Source organism: Durio zibethinus, chromosome 12, assembly GCF_047325235.1.
Source record: "Durio zibethinus cultivar Kanyao isolate XHJ-2024 chromosome 12, ASM4732523v1, whole genome shotgun sequence".
NCBI classification, from domain to species: Eukaryota; Viridiplantae; Streptophyta; class Magnoliopsida; order Malvales; family Malvaceae; genus Durio; species Durio zibethinus.
The window spans coordinates 434,323-453,654 of NC_143173.1; the positions used below are offsets into that span (position 1 = coordinate 434,323).

Genomic DNA, 19,332 nt, shown 5'->3' on the forward strand with positions numbered 1-19,332 from the left:
TTGAAGTACCTTAGTTCATAACCAGTTCGATCACTGTTGGATGTAATCACTTGAAGCTCGGGTGTAAACAAACAGAATTTTTGATGAATCGTTTGTGAATATGTTTGATTTTTATTCGTCTGTATTCGTTTATTAAATTTAACAAATGATCATGAGCACTATTTGTTAAATGGATTAAACATGAATAATTATCTATTTATTTATTTATATTCACGAGCAAGTTCGTTGATCATTCATTTAAATCTCATTCGTTTATTGTTTATTTATTATTCATTTATAATAATACTAATAAAATTACATTTTTATATTTTATCTTAATCTTATTTTAAAGTTTGTTTATACTTATTTGAATTCGTTTATATTCGTTTAAGATTTGTTTGTTTAAATTTATTTGGTTATAAATTATTTATTGTTCATGAATATGTTTATTTATATATGTTCATGAATATATTCGTTTAATATTCACGAATAAACTCATTTAATTTAATTAAATAAATATGAATTGAATACGAATAACATATTATTTAAATAAACGAACATAAACAAACAAAGTAATTTTTTTAATGAAAATGAACCGAATACAAATATTTTTAAAAATAAACGAACAAATACAAATAAATATTCGTTCGTTTATATTCAATTTAGTTACTGTCCTATTTGAAGCCAATCACGTACGTTATGTTTCTTTAAGAGTGTTTTTGGTCAAGTACTTCTGATACCTGGAAAGAAGTATAGACCGGGACTGAGAGAATGAACATGTAACCGACAAGTATAATTGTTCAAGCACAATCCACACGAATAGATCTAGTGCAAACAAAGAGCAATACAACATAGAAAAATGCCAGTTGAAGACACCACAAGGAAATGAAATTAATGAGGGAACTAAATAGAAATATCCCCTATGTTTATAAAAGCCTAATTCCAACCAGAAAATTCCTGCCACCACAGAAAGGGAGACTGAATTTTCTCGAGGAATTTTCTCACTTTTCCCTCATTTTCTCGATATCCAAATACGTCCTCATTCAATCAGCCTAAATGAAAACGTTAAATCCACAATTCAATGACAATACTTAAGTAGCCTATCGTTGAGCTATACTCTTTATGGTAGCTGGGATAATGCTGGAACTAAATTACATCAAAACTATGAAAGTCGAGGTATTGCTTCATTGATGAAAAAAGAAAAAGGTAAAACTTCACGAGTAACAAATGGATTTTCCTTCGAGTAGGATATTCTATCAAAGTTTCCTTCATTTTCTCGGAAACAAACACATGAAATTAACCGTAGCTTATTGATAAAGGGAAAGAGAGTTAACTATAATTAAACTTTCTTTCTTATCTTTCTCGCGGTAAGTTGAACATGCCAAGCCAGCGTTGGTTTTTAAGGTCGGTAATGGAAGAACAGGTAATTAACCTATAAATTATTCTTGGATTCATGCAATGCAAGACAAAGATAGCAACAGGACTGACTTCAGCCGCTAGCTCCTTCGTATTTTTGGCGAGTGAGACAATTCTTTGAACCATTGGGGGCAAATAGTCAAAAGCAACTCAGGATAATCTAATATATTCTCAGCTCAAAGGCTGCAAATCCACTCTAGCCATTCAACTATGTTCATTTTTCACAAAATTCATCAGATAATGTAACCATCCATCCATTAAGTGCAAACAAAAAATGATCGATGATGAAAAGAACTCATTTCTCTAAATTCGGGTTTAACTTTGAACCATTGGGGGCAAATAGTCAAAAGCAACTCAGGATAATCTAATATATTCTCAGCTCAAAGGCTGCAAATCCACTCTAGCCATTCAACTATGTTCATTTTTCACAAAATTCATCAGATAATGTAACCATCCATCCATTAAGTGCAAACAAAAAATGATCGATGATGAAAAGAACTCATTTCTCTAAATTCGGGTTTAACTTTATCTCAATCCACTTACAAGCTCCACAGGTATGTTATATGTAAATAACCAAAGCAATTGAAAAGAATGTGATGAGAAGGGGCAAAATAATGCCCTTTAAACAAAAAAATAATAATAATTAACCTGAGTAAGTTATAGACCTAAGAAACATTTATTCAAGTCATATCAAGAGTCATCTACTCCTTGTGCGAGTATCTATCAACTGGAAGGAACTTTGCATATGGATCAGCTTTGGGTCTGTTCCTATGATCATAGTATTCAACCACTGCAGCACCAGCTAATGCAGCCAATGTAAGGGCTTGTGCATGCAACCTGAGTTGAAGGCAGAGGACAATGAGTTAACAATGAGGCACAGTAAGTAAAGCAAGGTGTAAACATCCAAAAGCTATTACAAGCTCATTAAGACAAAATGCAAGTCAATCTCGAGAAAAAAACGGATTATGCAAACATTAATTTTTGCAAAGCATAAAAATGCACCGCTAAAAGAAGCTATATATAACACTTAAGCAACGTGAAGATGCAAAAGAAGAGTAAAACACAGCTTAAAGAGGTATCAAACTTGCACACGTACAAAAACAGAAGCATTACGTTTGTAGCCCCTTCACCTCCAGCCCCACATTTCAACCATTTTTGTTCTTTGTTAGGGCTAAAAGAGTAAGAGGTAAGCACTGCATATGACCTTCAACCAAACTTACACAATCAAACTGATAGCATCTCACAAAAAGTGCAAGCAAAATCACATAACATGGTATTTTCACCATAACCTAGAAAAATCCCCTCATCATAATAAACCAACGAAAACCATTCTAATCGTCCAAATTCTTTTAAAGATTAGAAAAACAGTTTTCTAGTTTTTCTTCCAGTCCAATTAATCAGTTCAGAGATAGCAAATTACCATAGCTCTGACTCCATTGTAAGAAAAGTGTTGAAAAGGAAGACCTTAAAGCTTTCTAACACTTTTGGATATATATCTGAGACAACACTCAACTGAGGCCCAAAGACAGTATAATTTGTATCCCTTAACACAGGTGGTGGAAATATTTGCCTCATCTAATCGAAAACAACAGCTAAAAACACAAATAATCAAATCATTTACGACCAAAAACCAACAGCAATAGAAGGATGCTTTGAAGCCCTATAAATTTATCAAACACGCAAGACAAAAGAAAAATTCTAATAGAAAAATTAAAAATTTCACATTATTTCCATTTTTTCAAGCTTCCAGCAAGCAGAGGACGAATTCAGTTACTTTCGAATACCCCTTTGCATGAATCCAAAGGAAAGATTTATAATTTATTACAAGGATATAAGTGAATCAAAAAATTTCAATAACCCAAATACAGCAACGAAAACATAATAATAATAATAAAAGATACAAGATTTACCTAGCGTGAATAATCTTAACGCTGGTTTTCATGTTGGGTTGAGACCAATTGTAAGCAATGGAACCCGCAATACCGCTAAGCCACAAACACCCTTTTGGAAACAAACAAAAAAACATTAGGATTCTAACAAAAGAAACATACAAGTTTTCCAAAAAAAAAAACTAAAATAATTACCAACAGTTCTAAGCTTGTGATCAACGACCCATTCTCTAAGAGATTCAAACTTGCTCTTAGATTCCACCAAAGATTCCACCATTTTGAAGAAGAAAACAAACCTTCTGGACAGAGAGAGAGATTGTTTATTTGATTATTTGATTTTGTGCTGAGAAGGTATTTTCCTTTTATAGGAGAGAGAAAGAGAAGACAAAGCGAAGTTTGCGACTGGCAAAATCTGTGGGCAGGAAATCTTTGCCGTGTCGAAAAAGACTTTGTGTGTGCCATGTGGGAATTACTTTATTAAAATTTCCACTAATTCAAAATTTTCTAAATCCAAGCCAGCCAATGGCTATGCTGGCAATCCTTAAAGAGAACAGGTAAAGGGTATGGGCCAGTGATAATTTTCAGAAAATGAGGGATAAGACCGTCCGATAAAATTTGCATAAAATTTTATAAATAAAAATTTTAATATGAAATTTGAATTGATAAATTAATTAAATTTAATATAAAAATTAATAATATATAAAAATATTATTAAAAATATTCTTTATAATTTAAATTCAATTAATATTTATTTAATAATAAAATTTTTGTTAATATTTTTTATTAAAAATATTTATTTAATAAATACATCAAAATTTATTAAAATTTATTATAATTTTATACATTTAATTTAAATAATAAATTTTTTTATATATTATTTTTATTTTAATTTTTATTTACATATTTTCGATAAAAAAATTTCACGATTTTTATTTATAAAACTTTGGCTAAGTTTTCCTCAAAACCGTAAAGCCGACGAATCCGAAAATCCAACGGTTGAGAATCTATAACTTAAGACAGGCCCACTTATCAATTTTTCAGCCTGCCCGGATTGACAGACTAAACTCTCGAGCGTACGTAACTTCTTGGTTTCATTCACAGTAAAGGTCGTTTGCTTCACCCAAAAGGGTGTAAAGGAAGAAAGACTGAATGGTTTTGTGATGACGTCCTCTCAGATCCTTGCCTTAGGCGGAAGCTGCTGGATCTTATGATAGGATCTGAAGCACCAGCGGACTGATGGAATGCACCCCAACCTGAATCTCTGTCAACCTGATTTAGTGAAAATGAAGGCAAATGATCTCTTTCCCAAGCATGGAACCGAGTTGATAGAGACCAAAGTGAAGATGAATAAATGTAAGGCATCCGACAATGAGATTCTTAAAGAAAGGGAAAAGCCGAATAAAAGGGAAATGAAAAGATTGTTTAGCTGACTGTTGGAGCTAAGGAATAGTTGCCAAATAAGAATCGAAGCGACTCCGACGAGTGCGGTTAGGCCGAAACCAGTCCCAACGGAAAACCAGAGTTTAGGATCGCGGGTGGTTTCAGCCGAACCGGAAGAGAGGTTCATTGAGGGCGGAGACTTTTAGGTCACAGTATCAGCGGGAAATGTCGTTGGCAGCGGCGACGATGTGGCTGGGAGATGGAGGAGAAGCGCTGAGAGGGAAGCGGGCCGCTCAGAGTCTTCTCGCTCGGTTCACTCTCATAGCTCAGTTTCGTAGTGTAAATTGTCGGTTATTCTTTTCCTAACCCCTAACGCCCCTGGATTGGGTTTTTTGTTCCGACCCGATCCACTTAATCTAATGACATTCTTTAAAAAAAAAAAAAAAATGGAAAAGACATGAGATATTAAAAAAAAATTTACGACAACACTTTAGATTCGTGGGACCCAGTTTGTAACAGAGTCCGGAGCAGCTGCACCCGAAACATCCACCGTTTGAAGAACAAAGATTCGATTTTTGAAGAGTTGAGTTTGAGTTTTTAACTTTAACTTTTACTTTCAAGTTTTTTCTTCTGTTTTTATTTTCATGTTTTTCCCTTCAAATTTTCTCATAATCAGCAAACATGTTACCTCAAAAAAAAAAAAGTTCACTAAATGAAAATCACTTCAACAATAACAACAACAAAAAAAAAAGCGCATAAGAATTCAGTAATAATAAATTAGCATAAATAAATAATCTGGAAACGAAAGAAAAATCTAACACAGTACAATTGGGCAGTCAAAGTACCACGTATATAAACAAATTCTCAACAGGATGATGCCACTTGCTCCTTCATGCGTAATAATTTAAGCTTGCCTTCTTCTTAGCTTGCACCTGAATGATACCTTCATTGAAATCTTCATGGTTCACCTGTAAGTACCAAAGTAGATTTTACTACTTGCTCCCATGGCTCAAATGTTCACAAGTAAATGTAAATACGCTAACATATCCGCATGCACGCAAATTTAGTATGAAATATCTAAAAGCTGTTTATGCACATGTAACCTTAAGGTATATATTCTTGTCAAAAATTAAGTAAATGAACTCAGAAGATTAGAATGCGCACCTCAGTTGCATCGCGGCGAAGAGCTAGCATGCCTGCCTCCACACAAACAGCTTTCAGTTGTGCTCCATTAAAATCATCAGTGGATCGAGCAAGTTCTTCGAAATTGACATCTGGATGAACATTCATCTTCCTCGAGTGGATCTAGAAAATAAAGGAAATAATTCAATAAAATTCGGTATAGAAGCCATACAAGCAACATTACTGAAATCAATAAAATTCTGCACAGTATTGAAGCCATAGAAGCAGCTGTACTGAAAGCCACACCTGAAGGATTCGAGCTCTTGCTTCTTCAGTGGGATGTGGGAACTCGATTTTACGATCCAATCGACCAGAACGCATCAGAGCAGGGTCAAGGATATCAGCTCGGTTAGTTGCTGCTATCACCTACAATACATTAGAACTTAAGCATTACATTAGAATACATCAATTACATTTTATCAAACAGATAACATAAAATTATCAACCACAAAGTTAAACCTTAATACGTTCATCGCTGCTAAAGCCATCAAGCTGGTTGAGCAGTTCCAACATTGTTCGCTGAACCTCCCTATCTCCACTCACTTCACTGCAGGTGGAACAGACAGATCAATAATCAGTAATTCTGTACACAAATAAATGCTGCCAGTGTTACTGGCCTCAAAAATAACTTTGCTTCACAAGAAATCAAGACATGGTAGTACCTATCAAATCGCTTTGTGCCAATTGCATCAATTTCATCTATAAAAATGATACATGGAGATTTTTCTTTTGCAAGCTGAAAGGCATCACGGACAAGTTTTGCTCCATCTCCAATGAACATCTAAATGCATTAGAATTTTAATTACTTAATAAAGGGCCTAAGTAAGCAGATAAAAATGCACAAAGTAATACTGTACAATAATAAAAACAACTTTATAGATCACAATCTTCCTTTCATGTTATAATAGTCAAGTAGTAAAGATCATGGGATGAAATGATTCCAACATGAATTGAAAGGAGTAGATAGGATCCAAACATGTAGAGAAGTAAGCTTGGAAAGGATAAAGGACTTCATACCTGAACCAGTTGTGGGCCTGCTAGCTTCAGAAATGTTGCATTTGTTTGTGCTGCACAAGCACGAGCCATCAAAGTTTTTCCAGTGCCAGGAGGTCCATATAACAGCACTCCCTTAGGTGGACGAATGCCTAGCTTTTGAAACCGTTCTTTATGAGTCATGGGCAACACAATGGCCTCAACTAGTTCTTGGATCTGTTCCAGGAAAAACCATCAGAAAAAGGCATTGTTTGCTCAACAGTTATCAAATGATCTCATAAAGGACAGTAGAATAAAAACTTGCCTGCTTCTCCAAGCCACCAATATCATTGTAGTCTTCAGTTGGTTTCTCATCAACCTCCATAGCCTTTACTCGAGAGTCATACTCAGACGGCAGAGTATCCAATATCAAGTAGCTGTCTTTATTGACCCCAACCAAATCACCAGGTTTCAACTTATCAGGGTCAACAAGTCCAACCACAGGTAGAAAGATGGTCTGGAGTAATTAAGAAACAAGCCAAGATCAAAACCAAGTGTTCTTTTCACCAATTCTCAAAAATTGTTGATTTGACAACTAACTTCGTTATGGTAAACAATAAAACTATTAGTAGCAGATAAGAATCATGCTGCCCTCACCTGACGAGTAGAGGTTTTCAGCACAACACATTTACCCTTCCTCTGTGAGTCAAGATCAATGTTGGCACCATCCTCCTCTGCCTCATCTTCAGGATTCATCTCCAATATCTGAAAGAAACAGTAATTAAGTATTAAACCATCCAAGCAGATCCTTATCAATTATATAACAGCATCAACAATGGCTTATTATTCAGTTGCCCCCCCATCCAATGCTCTTTTTGATTTTTTTTATACAAAGAATCGTTACATACCAGTCAAAATAGGTTGAAAACTAAGCAATTCAAAAGGAATTTGGAAAAAAAAAAAAAAAAAAAAAAAGAAAGAGCCACACATAATCTACCTCAACAATGTTGCCGACCAAGTAAGGCAACTGCTTGTTAAGCTTAATCTTTTCTTGATTCTCCTTAATCTTCTCCTTGTATGAATCCAACTCGAGATTTGTCCTTTGCATCTCCTCCTTTAATCCCACAAAACAGTTAAACAAAAAATCAGAGAATTCACACAAACTATAGCTACTTCTTTCAAAAGAAAAGCCTTTTCAGTACAAAAGAAAATTACTTAGCTTTATCAAGCATTAAGATTTCCTAATTAAACCAAAGCAAGAAAATCAAAAACCAAACTAAAGAACTCCCCTTTATATGCAAAAATTACTTAGCTTTAATCAATACCCAGAACTAAAATCCGAAAAATAACATCGAAAGACGAAATTTTATTAAAATGGAGAGGTGTTTATAGTGGCAGTGGATTAAAAAAACCCTAAACCACAACAAAAACCCAAAAAAAAACAATGGAAATCATAATCCAAGCAAAGATACAAAGGGGGGGGGGGGAGAGAGAGAGAGAGAGAGAGAGAGAAGGACCTTGAGAATCCGAATCTCGTTATCTAGAAGACGAGAAGCTCGGATGATGTCATCGGTGGTCATCGAAGTCAGCTGGTCTTCTTCAAAGCTCGAATCTTCGACCATGGCGGTTGCCATCGGTGACGGATTTAAAAAAAAAAAATTCGGAGAATATGATCGAAAGATTAATCAGAGAAAATCAACAAAGTAGTCGAAGAGAATAAGAGAGGAAAGATTATGTGTTTTTATTATTTTATAGGTCTCAAACTTGTTTTCGAAGAAATTGAACTGAGCAGGTGGTGAATCTGCCGTGCCCAGCTCCCGATTGGGCTCAAACAAGGTTAGGCTTGTGTTTATGTCCATCTTGGCTATCTTGGGCCCACCTTTCTCTTTCTTGGTCCAATCTTAGGGGCTGACGTTTTTATTTGGGTCTAGCTGGACCACTTCCTTCTCATTTTGGGCCAAGGTTTTGCTTAATTTTTCTATAGTGGGCCCACATTTGGGCCTTATCCATTTAGGTGAAAATGGAACTAGGGAGTAGGATAAAAACGTGAAGATTGCAGAAATCTGGCATGTTGAGCCGCAAATTCAGCAGAAATTAGGGTAAATAGGTGAAATGGACAAGAACATATGCATAGAGTAGGGGTGAGGAAAAATTGGAAAAAATTCAAAATTGATTTGAAATCATATTATTTAATTCAATTTGAATCGATATATCTTTTATTTTATTCAAACTAAATTTAGATATTAAATATATATTATATTAAACTCGAATCGAATTTTAGAGGACAAAATAAAAAATCAAACTAAATAAAATTATATATTTTTATTAATTTTTATATATAATTTTAAATTTTTATAAAATAAAATAATTATTTTATACTTAAATATATTTAAATATATTAAAAATCATATTAAATAACATAAAAATTTATAATTTAAAAACCAATAAACTGAATCCAACCCATAAAATTTGATTCAAATTGGATTATATAAAAATTGGATTCAGATTTAAATCAAATTTCAAAAATTTATAATTTTATGTATTATTTAAAAAAACTGAATCAAATCCAAACCGTTAACAGTATTCATGCAGGAAGCTAAAGTAAATGAGAATAAGAGAAAGATGGGAAAAACACACCCTCCATCAATAAAATTCTGATACTTACAATGAGATTTAGAAATGTAATGTCAAAAGCTTCCAATAAAATTCCTAATCGATGCAAAAGGCCTGCAATGATAGCCCAGAAGAGGATCTCTGCAAATAAAACATATAGTAGGGCTCGAAGCATATATATGTACTGAAATTTTCCACAATCATCACAAGAGAAAAAAAAAAAAAAGGTTGGAACTGTTCAAAGCAGTACTATACATGGCTTCCAAAATTGAGAAACTCTTACAGGAGAACACAACTTGCACACCAAATAACAGATAACTATAAAATTCAAGATTGTTGGAGGCAAAGAACAGTTGTCAACTCTGAGAACTGCACTAAAAACCAAACAGTCCAGTGACCGGGGATCCTGTTGAACTCGATTTTATGCATAAAAGGAATTGGCTTTATGTCTTTTGATAAGGTATAGTCACTTCCCGATTCCAAGTTCTTTTGATATCTCTCTTGTCAGGCTGAATTGAGAAGTGTTATGCCATGGAAATAAGGTCCGAGTAACTGGAAGTTTCCTCCGAAGATCCTGCATTGCAAATAAAAGTTTTAAGAGCATTAGTTTCTTTTTTCAAGGGGTTCCTGAAGTAAACAAGAGATCTAATTATTCTCTCCATGAAATTGGAAATAGACTAAAGTTCCAGATGGGCATTCTAGATAAGATTATCCATTGATCCAGCATAACTCCTAGCAGCTCATGTGATTTTCCACAGAAAAAAAGGAAATGATATTAGGTTTAACCGGACACTTATCTGCCAAATGTGTAGAATGAAAACATGATGCAAACCAGCATGATTGAGGAACATTCAGTATACCTTAAATAAAACCCAACAATAGATGGGTCTAATGGCCAAACATGAATCTAAAAATGGAATAACCTAACCTAATTCAAAAGGTTTCCTCACAACTTCCAGCTTAAAGACTTTTCAAAATAAAACATACCTTGAAAGTGGTATCTGGCAAATTCAAATAGGATGCCTGCATTATGCCTTGAATGTCAGTAGAGAATTCTACAAAGCTCAAGCATTTGAAAGTAACCAGACATATTGAAAACAACCTCAAGAGATGCCAGGTACTCTGTCTCATGGTGGCGAATGACACTGGCTATGGCAATTGCACTATCATCAGGGGACTGAAAAAAATACAGTAAGTATTAACCATATGAAACAATTATAACATGAGGACAATGTAGCAAGAGGTCAGAAATCATTATTGTTAACACACAGGCCAGGAGACATAAGCAGGATTATCCTAAGCCAGCAAAATCACAAACTTCCACCGTTTATAACTCTAGAACTTCTATCCTACAACTTATAGTAAAATCCAAACTATATATTTTACAAGTCTTCACATTAGAATAGTCGCTCAAGACAGTTACCACCCTGATATGAGATGTCAAAATGGTTGAAAGAGATACTAAAAATAGTTGAAAGGATAAAGAAAGAAATTTGAATTCTATAGCAAGAAAGAATGAGCTAGAGGAAAAAACAAGGGGAAAAGAAAAATGCTAAAAGGGCTTGTCAATTTTGTAATAACCTGAAACATTGTAGAATCTCTACATTCATGTTTTGCATCTAATTGCACATTTCCCTCTTCAAAATAGTGTGCACCCACCTGAGAAGAGAAAGACCTCATTTATTGTAGGTTTATGTAACTTTATTTGTATTCAGATCTGAAATGCAGAAAGAAAAGGGTAAAAATTATGACATGCACTGCATCATGAGAAATACTGAAAACCTGCAATTTGCCTTTTAATTCCAGAATTTGAATATCATCTTTGAACTCAATGTTCCATATTGACCGCCAACTTCCATTGCTAAACAATATGCCAAAAACCATTGTTAGAAGAGAAATAGTAACATGTGTCCATATGACCAATATCGACTACTAACAGACAACCAAATAGCTAGTTAATTATGCAATCAAGCGGTCACAGTAGAACAGTTACCACTACATTGTGGTCTATCAAAATTTAACGCACCAGAAATTCTGTGGGCTAAGTCTAGCAGCAGAAATCACTACAACAAACTCAAAATCAGATCCGGGGCCCTCCACATCTTTTCCATTAATACAGTAAACTGAACAAAAACCTTTTGGATAAGCTTCACCAACATACTTTAGCATTTCTGCTTCCAGAGCACATCTGAAAATTGAAAAAAAAAAAAGAAATTAATTACAAGTAGTAATTAAAGTACTACATGATGAAATGTGCCCTAATTCCAGCCATAAATAATCATTGGTTTTTCTCAGTTTTCAAGAAAGTAGGGGTGATGCAAAGAGGAATTATGGATTCTTCTCTCTTCATGATGCATACTTGTTTCAGCAATAACGATGAAAACCATAATGAGATAGAAAATTATATCCTTAATGTGAAAACTTATTAAACTTATTACTTGATGGCAATAAAATAAACAAGTTTATAGTTCCTGGGACAGTCCTGAGTATCAATCCAGGTAAGGAGTCAGTTAGAACCCAGGGAGAGAATCATAGAACAGAAACAATTAAACAGAATAGTCAAAGCCCAAATGTTAAGCTGCAGAGAGACATTTATCCCATCTCTAATAAGTAGGTAAAGGACCAATAGTAACAAAGAGCTACATGTTTGGAATGGTCAATGTGCACAACAAGCACTTGTTTCAAACTAAATCATTTCCATGTTAGTAGGAACTTGAGGCATAGGATTTTGCCAATCGGGCTAGCTGGTGTCAGCAAACATGGAATAAATTAGATCTAAGGAGGTTCTAATCTGGATCTGGCCAATGGAGGAAATAGGTACTTGAAAGCTTATGACCCCAAATATTCTGTCAACTATATTAAATTTTTACAGAGAGATATGCTTATAATAGTTCAAAAGAAATCAATTAAAAATAATCAGTCCATCAGAGCTGTAACATATACCGGTATTCCTCAATATACGCGGATGGTAGCTCCTCATCAGTCGCAGGTCTCACTTCTGTACAAACCTGAACCAATTTAGCACATCATGATATAAACATTTAAACTATATGATATGCATTAATGTGCTAAGTGTCATATCAACAGCGGGAAAACTATCTTATAATCTACTTGCTACTAAAAATTTCAATTTCAGGATGTGATATTACAGAAAAGGTTCTCTGCTTTTGCATGGCATTAAAAGTTTTCAATCACAAGATGCATTAATAAGGTTAAAAGGTACCTGTTTGACATGATCAACTATAGCAACTTGGGCAGTCTTGGGGTCTAGATACTCGTTATCCTGAAGCTCCCCATATGATGTAATCAGCACCTAAACTCCAATTGCAGAAAAATATCACAATAATTAGATTTGTTTTACAACCAAATTCAAAGCATCTCAACAAACAGACTAGATATTGAAACTATCCTCACATTTGATAAGAATATCAAGCCAACATGAGAAATTGAGTTAATTGTATGACTTATGGAACATAACAATGCGAAAAAGGACCAAATATCCTATCTGGAAAACGTTAGAAATGAAGCATCTTAAAACACAATGATGGATACTCATCAGCTCTAAAGCAAACAACAAAGGCACTCTTATATGGCATATAAATCCCAAAAGCTAGCCTTAAGACACTTACCCAACTAAGACAAGCTCCCACATAAGCCAACTAAAACTACACTATGAAGCATGCACAATTCGCTAAAGAGTGTCACTCTTGAAAACAATAACGCATGAACCAAACGAAAGCTATTCCTAACAATCATAAAGCATATCCAATGCACTCAGCTGCTTACATTTCCTCCCACATAAGCCAACTAAAACCACACTATGAAGCACGTGCAATTCGATAATGAATGTCGCTCTTGAAAACAATAATGCGTGAACTAAACGAAAGCTATTCCTAACAATTGTAAAACATATCAAATGCACTTAGCCACTCACATTTCTGAAAACCTAACCAACTGATATGCCTTAACATTACTAGAAATATAACCATAAGTTACAAATATCTTAAAAAAAAAACCTTAATTTAGAAATTATTATAAAAAAAATCAAATTAAGGATATCTAAGACTTACATCTCCAAATCTACCAGGCAGTTCGAGGCAAATCATGTGAGATTTGTTGTAAAAGGGAAATGCCTCCGAAGCCGCCTCATTGTACACGTCATCATCATTTAAAACCGATTTTAAATCTGCAAAAGATAAATAAATAAAGAAATCGAGAAGAAAAAACGAAACTCAAATCGATCGATCCAAATCAAAAGCGAACAAAGAACGAGATGGAGATTAGGAACTAATTCATCAATCATGAAACATCAAACTCGTCGATTAGAAAAAAAGGAAACAGAAACGGCAATGAAAATAGAGAATGCGAGGCTCATTAGATAAATAACCTTTGGCTACATATTGGATTTCGCCAGCGGGAGCGTTGAGGAGGAACCATTTGGCGATTTCTTTCTTTTGCTCCTCGCTCAGCTCTGTTTCTTCTTCTGCCATGCCTTTCTTTCTTGCTCTGTAAAAAGCAAATTTTAAAGAGAAAAACAAAGCGATTTGGGTTTGTTTGGAAGGAGAAATGGGTGGAAAGCAGAGGAAGATGATCTGTAAAGAACTTCGGTTTGCGAAACTAGAGCATTAAAATCTTTTAATCGATTTTGTTGTCAAATTACGACGTCGTTTCACTGACATGAGAGAACGCTTTCGTTTAAAATAAATTGTAGAAAATATTATTAAGCTTGCTGTCGTGATAATGAAACAAGCAAATATTTTGGTTAATACCTCGTTCAGCCCCTAAATTATTATGCTTTTTTAATGTGGCATCTAAATAAAAAAAATTTTCAATCAAGTATCTAAACTTTATTTTCATAAATAAAATTATCCTAACCTCTTAATACCATTAGACAACATTGATATAACATTTAAATGTTGACATAAATGACACTTATCTATTATATAATTTAAAATATGACTATTACATTTTACTTTTAAAAAATAAAAATAAAATTTCTTTAAAATTTTTTTAATTTTTTTTAAAATAACACATGACAATCATATTTTTGCCGCATAATAACCACATGCTATCCATGTTAATATTTAAATACAACATCAATGTTATCTAACAATATTAAGAGATTAAGATAATTTGATATACAAAAATAAAATTTAAGTATCTTATTAAAAAAAAATTTAGTTTGAGAGCGATAAAAGGTATTATCCCAATATTTTTCGAACACTATATTGTATAAACAAGCACCGATTGGGCAGGGGCCCATCTATCTATTGGTTGGGCCTGCGGATTGGCTTTACCAAAATTTGCAGGGTTCAACTTGATTCAATCATTTCATAGCATGGGGCCCCAAAAACCCAAAAAGAAAGAAGAAAAAAAAAAGGGCAAATCCCATTACATGGTCTTCACGTTACGAGGAGCTAAAGAAAATGGTTTTTACAATGTTCAACAGTGTCAAAATTATCACAATCTGTAAGATCATACAGAAGTTATATAGACAGTCCACTGGATCTAGCTAATGACTTCCTGCAGCACAAACAGAAATAACAGTCTTGAAAACTTTGCAGCGAACAAGCATGAACTGTTGAAAAATGGTCTACAATCAACATTCCACTACAAAAGCATAATGAAGGAGAATTCACTTACAATGACTGGTGTTCACCACCCAGTTACTAAAAGCCACCCCGGACTCTGTTGCGAGCATTCTTGGCCCACTCCTCAGGAGGTGCAACATCCGCCATTAGCTTTTCCTTACCACGCCAAATTATCTGGCATCCAAAACACGCGTATCAGATTCGCAAGAAGGATGAAATACCAAACATTTTATAAACATTTTACTTATAAGCGCACTTACCTTGTCAATGACCCCAAACTCTATAGCTTTGCTAGCATTCATATAATATGGTGATTTCATCGCTTCGGCTACCGTCTCTACTGACTAATGAAATATAAAGTCATACAATGAGTTCCTTTGTTTTTTTCAAATTATTTATCAAACAAACTAGACTAACATTGATTCATCACACTCACATTTCCAGTATGCTCGGCCAGAAGTTCCACAAGTGTGTCCCTGTTTTTTATTGCCTGCAAAACAAAGAGGGCTTTGTATTGTAGCTTGGATTTGTAAGTTGCAACTCAAAAAAGGCTATCAAAGCCTCAAAGCAGGGCCCAGGATAAACATTTTAAAGGAAATTTTAAATCCACATCAAGTATTCTTTTTAATCAGAGTACATGTAACAGAAAAAGAAAGCTGCAATAATATTTTCAGTGGTTTTAGCATTTTTTGCAATCAAGTCTTCTCCTCTTATTAAACAAATACAGGACTAAAGGGAAGAATAAAACAAGAAAAACAATATACATGACACCTTCTGCTGTTAAATCTAGAAATGCATGGTTACATACAGCAACCACAAGAGGATCAATAAATAGAAAAATCCATAAATTCTAGATAAAGCTATACTTAATTATATTTAATCCGTAGAGAACAAGAAGTTTCACCAAACCTCTTTGGCACGTATAAGAGCATCACTTGCTGGCATCAACCCAGCTGAAGGGACACGAGGCTGCCGGATCAAAGCTGAAATAGAATACAAGCAAAAACTTGAGAGGTTGTATTTTAAAGGATGGGATAGAGTCAATAAAAGTTTAGAATCACAGACAAGATAACTGCATCATACCTTTGGCATGAGGCATCATGAACCGTTTACCCTTAGTTCCTGCTGCAAGCAACAGACAAGCTTGACCGACAGCAGCCCCAAGACCAAGTGTCTGCACCTGTATTACACACATCAACATTACCAACTTATGAAGGAATACCAAAAATAAGGAAAAAGTTAAACAGTAAGAGTGTAAGATCATCTCATTCTTGAACAAAAAAAAAAAAGAAGGAAATGCTCAAAGAGACATCCGGACAAAAACTTAATATTCTTATCAAAATATAAAAAACAAGACCATTTGATATCTTTGAAGCACGGAAATTTACGTCAGTTGTTATCTGCATAAGTGCATCATAGATGGCAAAACCATTAGCCTCCAGTCCAACCTGTGGTATAAACATTTTAAAATATGTAAATATGGACCGTAAAGAAAACAAACATACACACACAAACATAATAAAAGTGCTAATAACAATCAGAAGAAGCACCGATATGGACGAAGAAGATGGCAGTGTTTACAGTTCAGAGGCTATTCGGGTTCATATATGGTTTTGTGTTTAGCAGGAGTATAATACACTGAATCTACACAAAAGACTGCCAAAATCCAACTTTCGACACAACTTGGCTTACCTTTTGTCTTATGAGATGAGATCTATTGTATCTAACACATCTCCAGAAGCTATGAGATAGAAAATGCATTACATCTTGAACAAAACATCACTTTATTATCAAATTTATAGGCATCAATATCATATGCAAAGCTCACCGGTTCACCATCATCAAGAGCTGTTCCTGTAGAATTTATGTAAAGATATATTGGTTGCTTGGGATCCATCCATTGAAGATACATTATTTCCATAACCACAAGCTCCGTTACTTCAGGCACAAGCTGAAACATAAAAACGGTTAAACCGTTTGAACAGATTATGATAACAAGATAATATTGATAACAATGGCCATCTCATAACTCTAACAAAATTGCAAGAACATGAAAAGTAGGACAGTAGGAGTGCTTAAAATTGCCCCAAAACAATGATTGCAGTTGTCCGCCTTCTTGTTTTGCAATTTCTATACAAACAAGTTTGAATTGATAAAGTTGTCGACCTGACAATTCATTTATTCGTATCGTATAAAATACTGATAATTCGTATATTCATGTTATGTTTTACACGAAAATTGCATGTCGCAATTCATGTGGACACAAAAACATAAAATACATATATTTGATTTTGTTAAACCTATATATGATTTTTGCTAAAATTTTAAACCCAGTCACCTTTTTGTTTTTTATTCGTATAATTTTCGTATCCAGCCACCATTTCATATTTTAAATTATCAAGTTTAAGCAAATGCACCGGGAAACACTTATAATTACAAAGACTAAAACACCCTCCCCCACTAATTGGAATTTGAGAAAACTTACCGGCATGCCAATGTAAACTATTCTACCGTCAAGAAGCAATGAAGGTAAGTCCGGCGGAGGCGTTTTCGGCCTGGGATTGTACGACACTGATCTTCCCACCTAATTCAGTTTCAATAAGTGATTAATTCAGTCAATCCAAATTTAATCACTAAAAGTAAAACCCTAAATTAACTAATTTAAATTTTCTATTATTCCATTCAAAAGGAAATTAAAAAGTTAAGCCACATGTTATAGATAATTACACTTACTTCAGCGGGAGCAGCCATGAGCTTGGGAGTGTCAAGCAAGTCCAAATACGGGAGCGCATCGGGATTAACCGAACGGTTAAGAAGCGCTTCAGGGGAGGAAGAGGCGACGGAAGCGAGCTTCGAAAGAAAAGGGTCCTTAGGGTTTAATGGAGGCATGGGGATTTTAGCAGAGTTTTTGGCACCCAAAGCGCCGCAACTGAGCTTCAAGGTCCTCGGTCTTCGAACAGATTGGGAAGAAGCAGAAGACGGGATTGTGTAAGCCATTGGCGCGTGTAAGAAACTCAACATGATTTTTTTTTTCTTTTTTTTTTGTGTGGAGCTTGGGAGGAAGAGGATTGAGAAGTGGAAAGGGAGTGGCCCTAAAAATGTTATTGCTTGGGATTCGATTTTGGGCCATTTGTTTGGGCTTCATCTGAGAATTGGGCTTATTTAATCTCTTTTTATTTTTTCTCAAAAAACTGAATTAATAGAATAGTAGTAAAACTATTCATTAGTCGGATCATACTTGTATTTAATATTAATAATTTATATATTTATCCAAATTTAATTCGGTTCGATATTTTATGTTTTAAAATTTTTTCAAATCATACCCAAATTTTAAAAAATAAATTTCAAACCCATTAATTAACTAATTTATATAATAAAAATTAAAAAATTATTTTAAAAAATAATAAGATGTAAAAATAACAATTCATATATACGTATATTTATATAATTATAATATTTTAATTATATATTATTCAGATTGAATCGAATTGAAATCGAATTTTAATTTTTTATTCAAGATTTGGTATAAATTTAAATAAATCTAAAATTTATATTCGCATTGCATTGAACAAAATTTAATTTTTTATCTAAACACTCTTTGAATGGACCTTGATTTAGACAAGTAACTCAACTCAAATCTAAATAGTACTACTATGACAATGATTTTTTTTCTCTTAAATGAAATTAGATTTTTTTTTTAGAATATAATTAAAGATATTTTCAAGATTTGTTTTAGGTGTAAGTATTTGGAATGATTTTAAGAATAAAATTTTCACATCAGTTAGTCTAATTTAGTGTATTCCAAATTTTATTTTCGAAATACTTTTAATAAAAAATCAAATTTTAATTGACAAAAAAAATTCTTATCAATAGGAAAATGAATTTCTTCTCTTTATCATTTATAAACTGGTTTAATCCATGTGGGTTTCATTTTCCTAAACTGAAATTGTTTATTAGTTTCATTTTCCACAAAGATAAAATCAATATTTCCAAATGATATGCAGTTTATTTTTTAAAAAATTATTTTACAAATAGTTTTGATATATTTCTTCTTAAATTGAAATCAGCTTAGAATAATATTGAGTTATGCTTGAATATTTATAAGATTTCAATCTTACTCTTTTTGAGTGAAAAATTTTTTTAATACTCATGCAATCACTGACCACATATTTATTCTTAGCTCATTACAACTCAAATAACAAGTCACTCTTTCTATGACTAATAATAATACACAGGCCAAAAGTAAAAGTTATTCATTTTTTCAGACTCAAAGCTGAATAAAACAAGACCAACTTCACAGCAAACCAAAT

General features: G+C 33.7%; 4 protein-coding genes across 5 annotated transcripts; all 4 read right to left on the minus strand.

Moving 5' to 3' along the window:
• Window positions 1–1,874: 1,874 nt before the first annotated feature.
• LOC111296637 (uncharacterized) lies at window positions 1,875–3,699 on the minus strand. The gene is made up of 3 exons (XM_022891034.2): window positions 3,480–3,699; window positions 3,306–3,396; window positions 1,875–2,232 (listed from the first exon to the last, which is right to left on the minus strand). Exons 1-3 carry the CDS (start codon window positions 3,559–3,561, stop codon window positions 2,097–2,099), a joined length of 309 nt encoding a protein of 102 aa, XP_022746769.1. The 5' UTR covers window positions 3,562–3,699; the 3' UTR covers window positions 1,875–2,096.
• Window positions 3,700–5,426: 1,727 nt separating this feature from the next.
• Window positions 5,427–8,536, minus strand: LOC111296627 (26S proteasome regulatory subunit 6A homolog). Of its 2 annotated transcripts, XM_022891026.2 has the most exons (10): window positions 8,336–8,536; window positions 7,816–7,932; window positions 7,476–7,583; window positions 7,144–7,335; window positions 6,864–7,055; window positions 6,509–6,627; window positions 6,306–6,393; window positions 6,093–6,212; window positions 5,829–5,969; window positions 5,427–5,632 (listed from the first exon to the last, which is right to left on the minus strand). In XM_022891026.2, the coding sequence occupies exons 1-10, from the start codon at window positions 8,450–8,452 to the stop codon at window positions 5,555–5,557; spliced, it is 1,272 nt and encodes a 423-aa protein (XP_022746761.1). In that variant the 5' UTR covers window positions 8,453–8,536; the 3' UTR covers window positions 5,427–5,554. The 2 variants fall into 2 exon arrangements, with proteins under 2 accessions (XP_022746761.1, XP_022746762.1); XM_022891027.2 differs by lacking the exon at window positions 7,816–7,932.
• Window positions 8,537–9,573: 1,037 nt separating this feature from the next.
• Window positions 9,574–14,118, minus strand: LOC111296630 (F-actin-capping protein subunit alpha-like). Its single transcript, XM_022891031.2, has 10 exons — window positions 13,819–14,118; window positions 13,502–13,617; window positions 12,655–12,744; window positions 12,375–12,439; window positions 11,458–11,619; window positions 11,214–11,292; window positions 11,013–11,090; window positions 10,534–10,608; window positions 10,419–10,454; window positions 9,574–10,005 (listed from the first exon to the last, which is right to left on the minus strand). The coding sequence occupies exons 1-10, from the start codon at window positions 13,919–13,921 to the stop codon at window positions 9,898–9,900; spliced, it is 912 nt and encodes a 303-aa protein (XP_022746766.1). The 5' UTR covers window positions 13,922–14,118; the 3' UTR covers window positions 9,574–9,897.
• Window positions 14,119–14,733: 615 nt separating this feature from the next.
• LOC111296629 (ATP-dependent caseinolytic (Clp) protease/crotonase family protein) lies at window positions 14,734–18,086 on the minus strand. The gene is made up of 10 exons (XM_022891030.2): window positions 17,756–18,086; window positions 17,508–17,606; window positions 16,851–16,973; window positions 16,411–16,470; window positions 16,106–16,202; window positions 15,932–16,005; window positions 15,459–15,512; window positions 15,283–15,366; window positions 15,075–15,196; window positions 14,734–14,954 (listed from the first exon to the last, which is right to left on the minus strand). Exons 1-9 carry the CDS (start codon window positions 18,041–18,043, stop codon window positions 15,101–15,103), a joined length of 975 nt encoding a protein of 324 aa, XP_022746765.1. The 5' UTR covers window positions 18,044–18,086; the 3' UTR covers window positions 14,734–14,954; window positions 15,075–15,100.
• Between the last annotated feature and the right edge of the window lie 1,246 nt (window positions 18,087–19,332).

Coding starts and splice junctions, on each gene's coding strand:
- LOC111296630 (XM_022891031.2), bottom strand. CDS start 13,921: ATGGCAGAAGAAGAAACAGAGCTGAGCGAGGAGCAAAAGAAAGAAATC. Junction 12,745..13,501: donor TGCCTGGTAGATTTGGAGAT/GTAAGTCTTAGA, acceptor ATTGGAGTTTAG/GTGCTGATTACATCATATGG. Junction 10,609..11,012: donor GAGATTCTACAATGTTTCAG/GTTATTACAAAA, acceptor TATTTTTTTCAG/TCCCCTGATGATAGTGCAAT.
- LOC111296637 (XM_022891034.2), bottom strand. CDS start 3,561: ATGGTGGAATCTTTGGTGGAATCTAAGAGCAAGTTTGAATCTCTTAGA. Junction 3,397..3,479: donor TCACAAGCTTAGAACTGTTG/GTAATTATTTTA, acceptor TGTTTCCAAAAG/GGTGTTTGTGGCTTAGCGGT. Junction 2,233..3,305: donor GTTAAGATTATTCACGCTAG/GTAAATCTTGTA, acceptor CCTTCAACTCAG/GTTGCATGCACAAGCCCTTA.
- LOC111296629 (XM_022891030.2), bottom strand. CDS start 18,043: ATGTTGAGTTTCTTACACGCGCCAATGGCTTACACAATCCCGTCTTCT. Junction 16,974..17,507: donor TAGTTTACATTGGCATGCCG/GTAAGTTTTCTC, acceptor TTTATGTTTCAG/CTTGTGCCTGAAGTAACGGA. Junction 16,006..16,105: donor CATGATGCCTCATGCCAAAG/GTATGATGCAGT, acceptor ATTCTATTTCAG/CTTTGATCCGGCAGCCTCGT.
- LOC111296627 (XM_022891026.2), bottom strand. CDS start 8,452: ATGGCAACCGCCATGGTCGAAGATTCGAGCTTTGAAGAAGACCAGCTG. Junction 7,336..7,475: donor TGAAAACCTCTACTCGTCAG/GTGAGGGCAGCA, acceptor TAATTACTCCAG/ACCATCTTTCTACCTGTGGT. Junction 6,628..6,863: donor CAGGCCCACAACTGGTTCAG/GTATGAAGTCCT, acceptor TAATGCATTTAG/ATGTTCATTGGAGATGGAGC.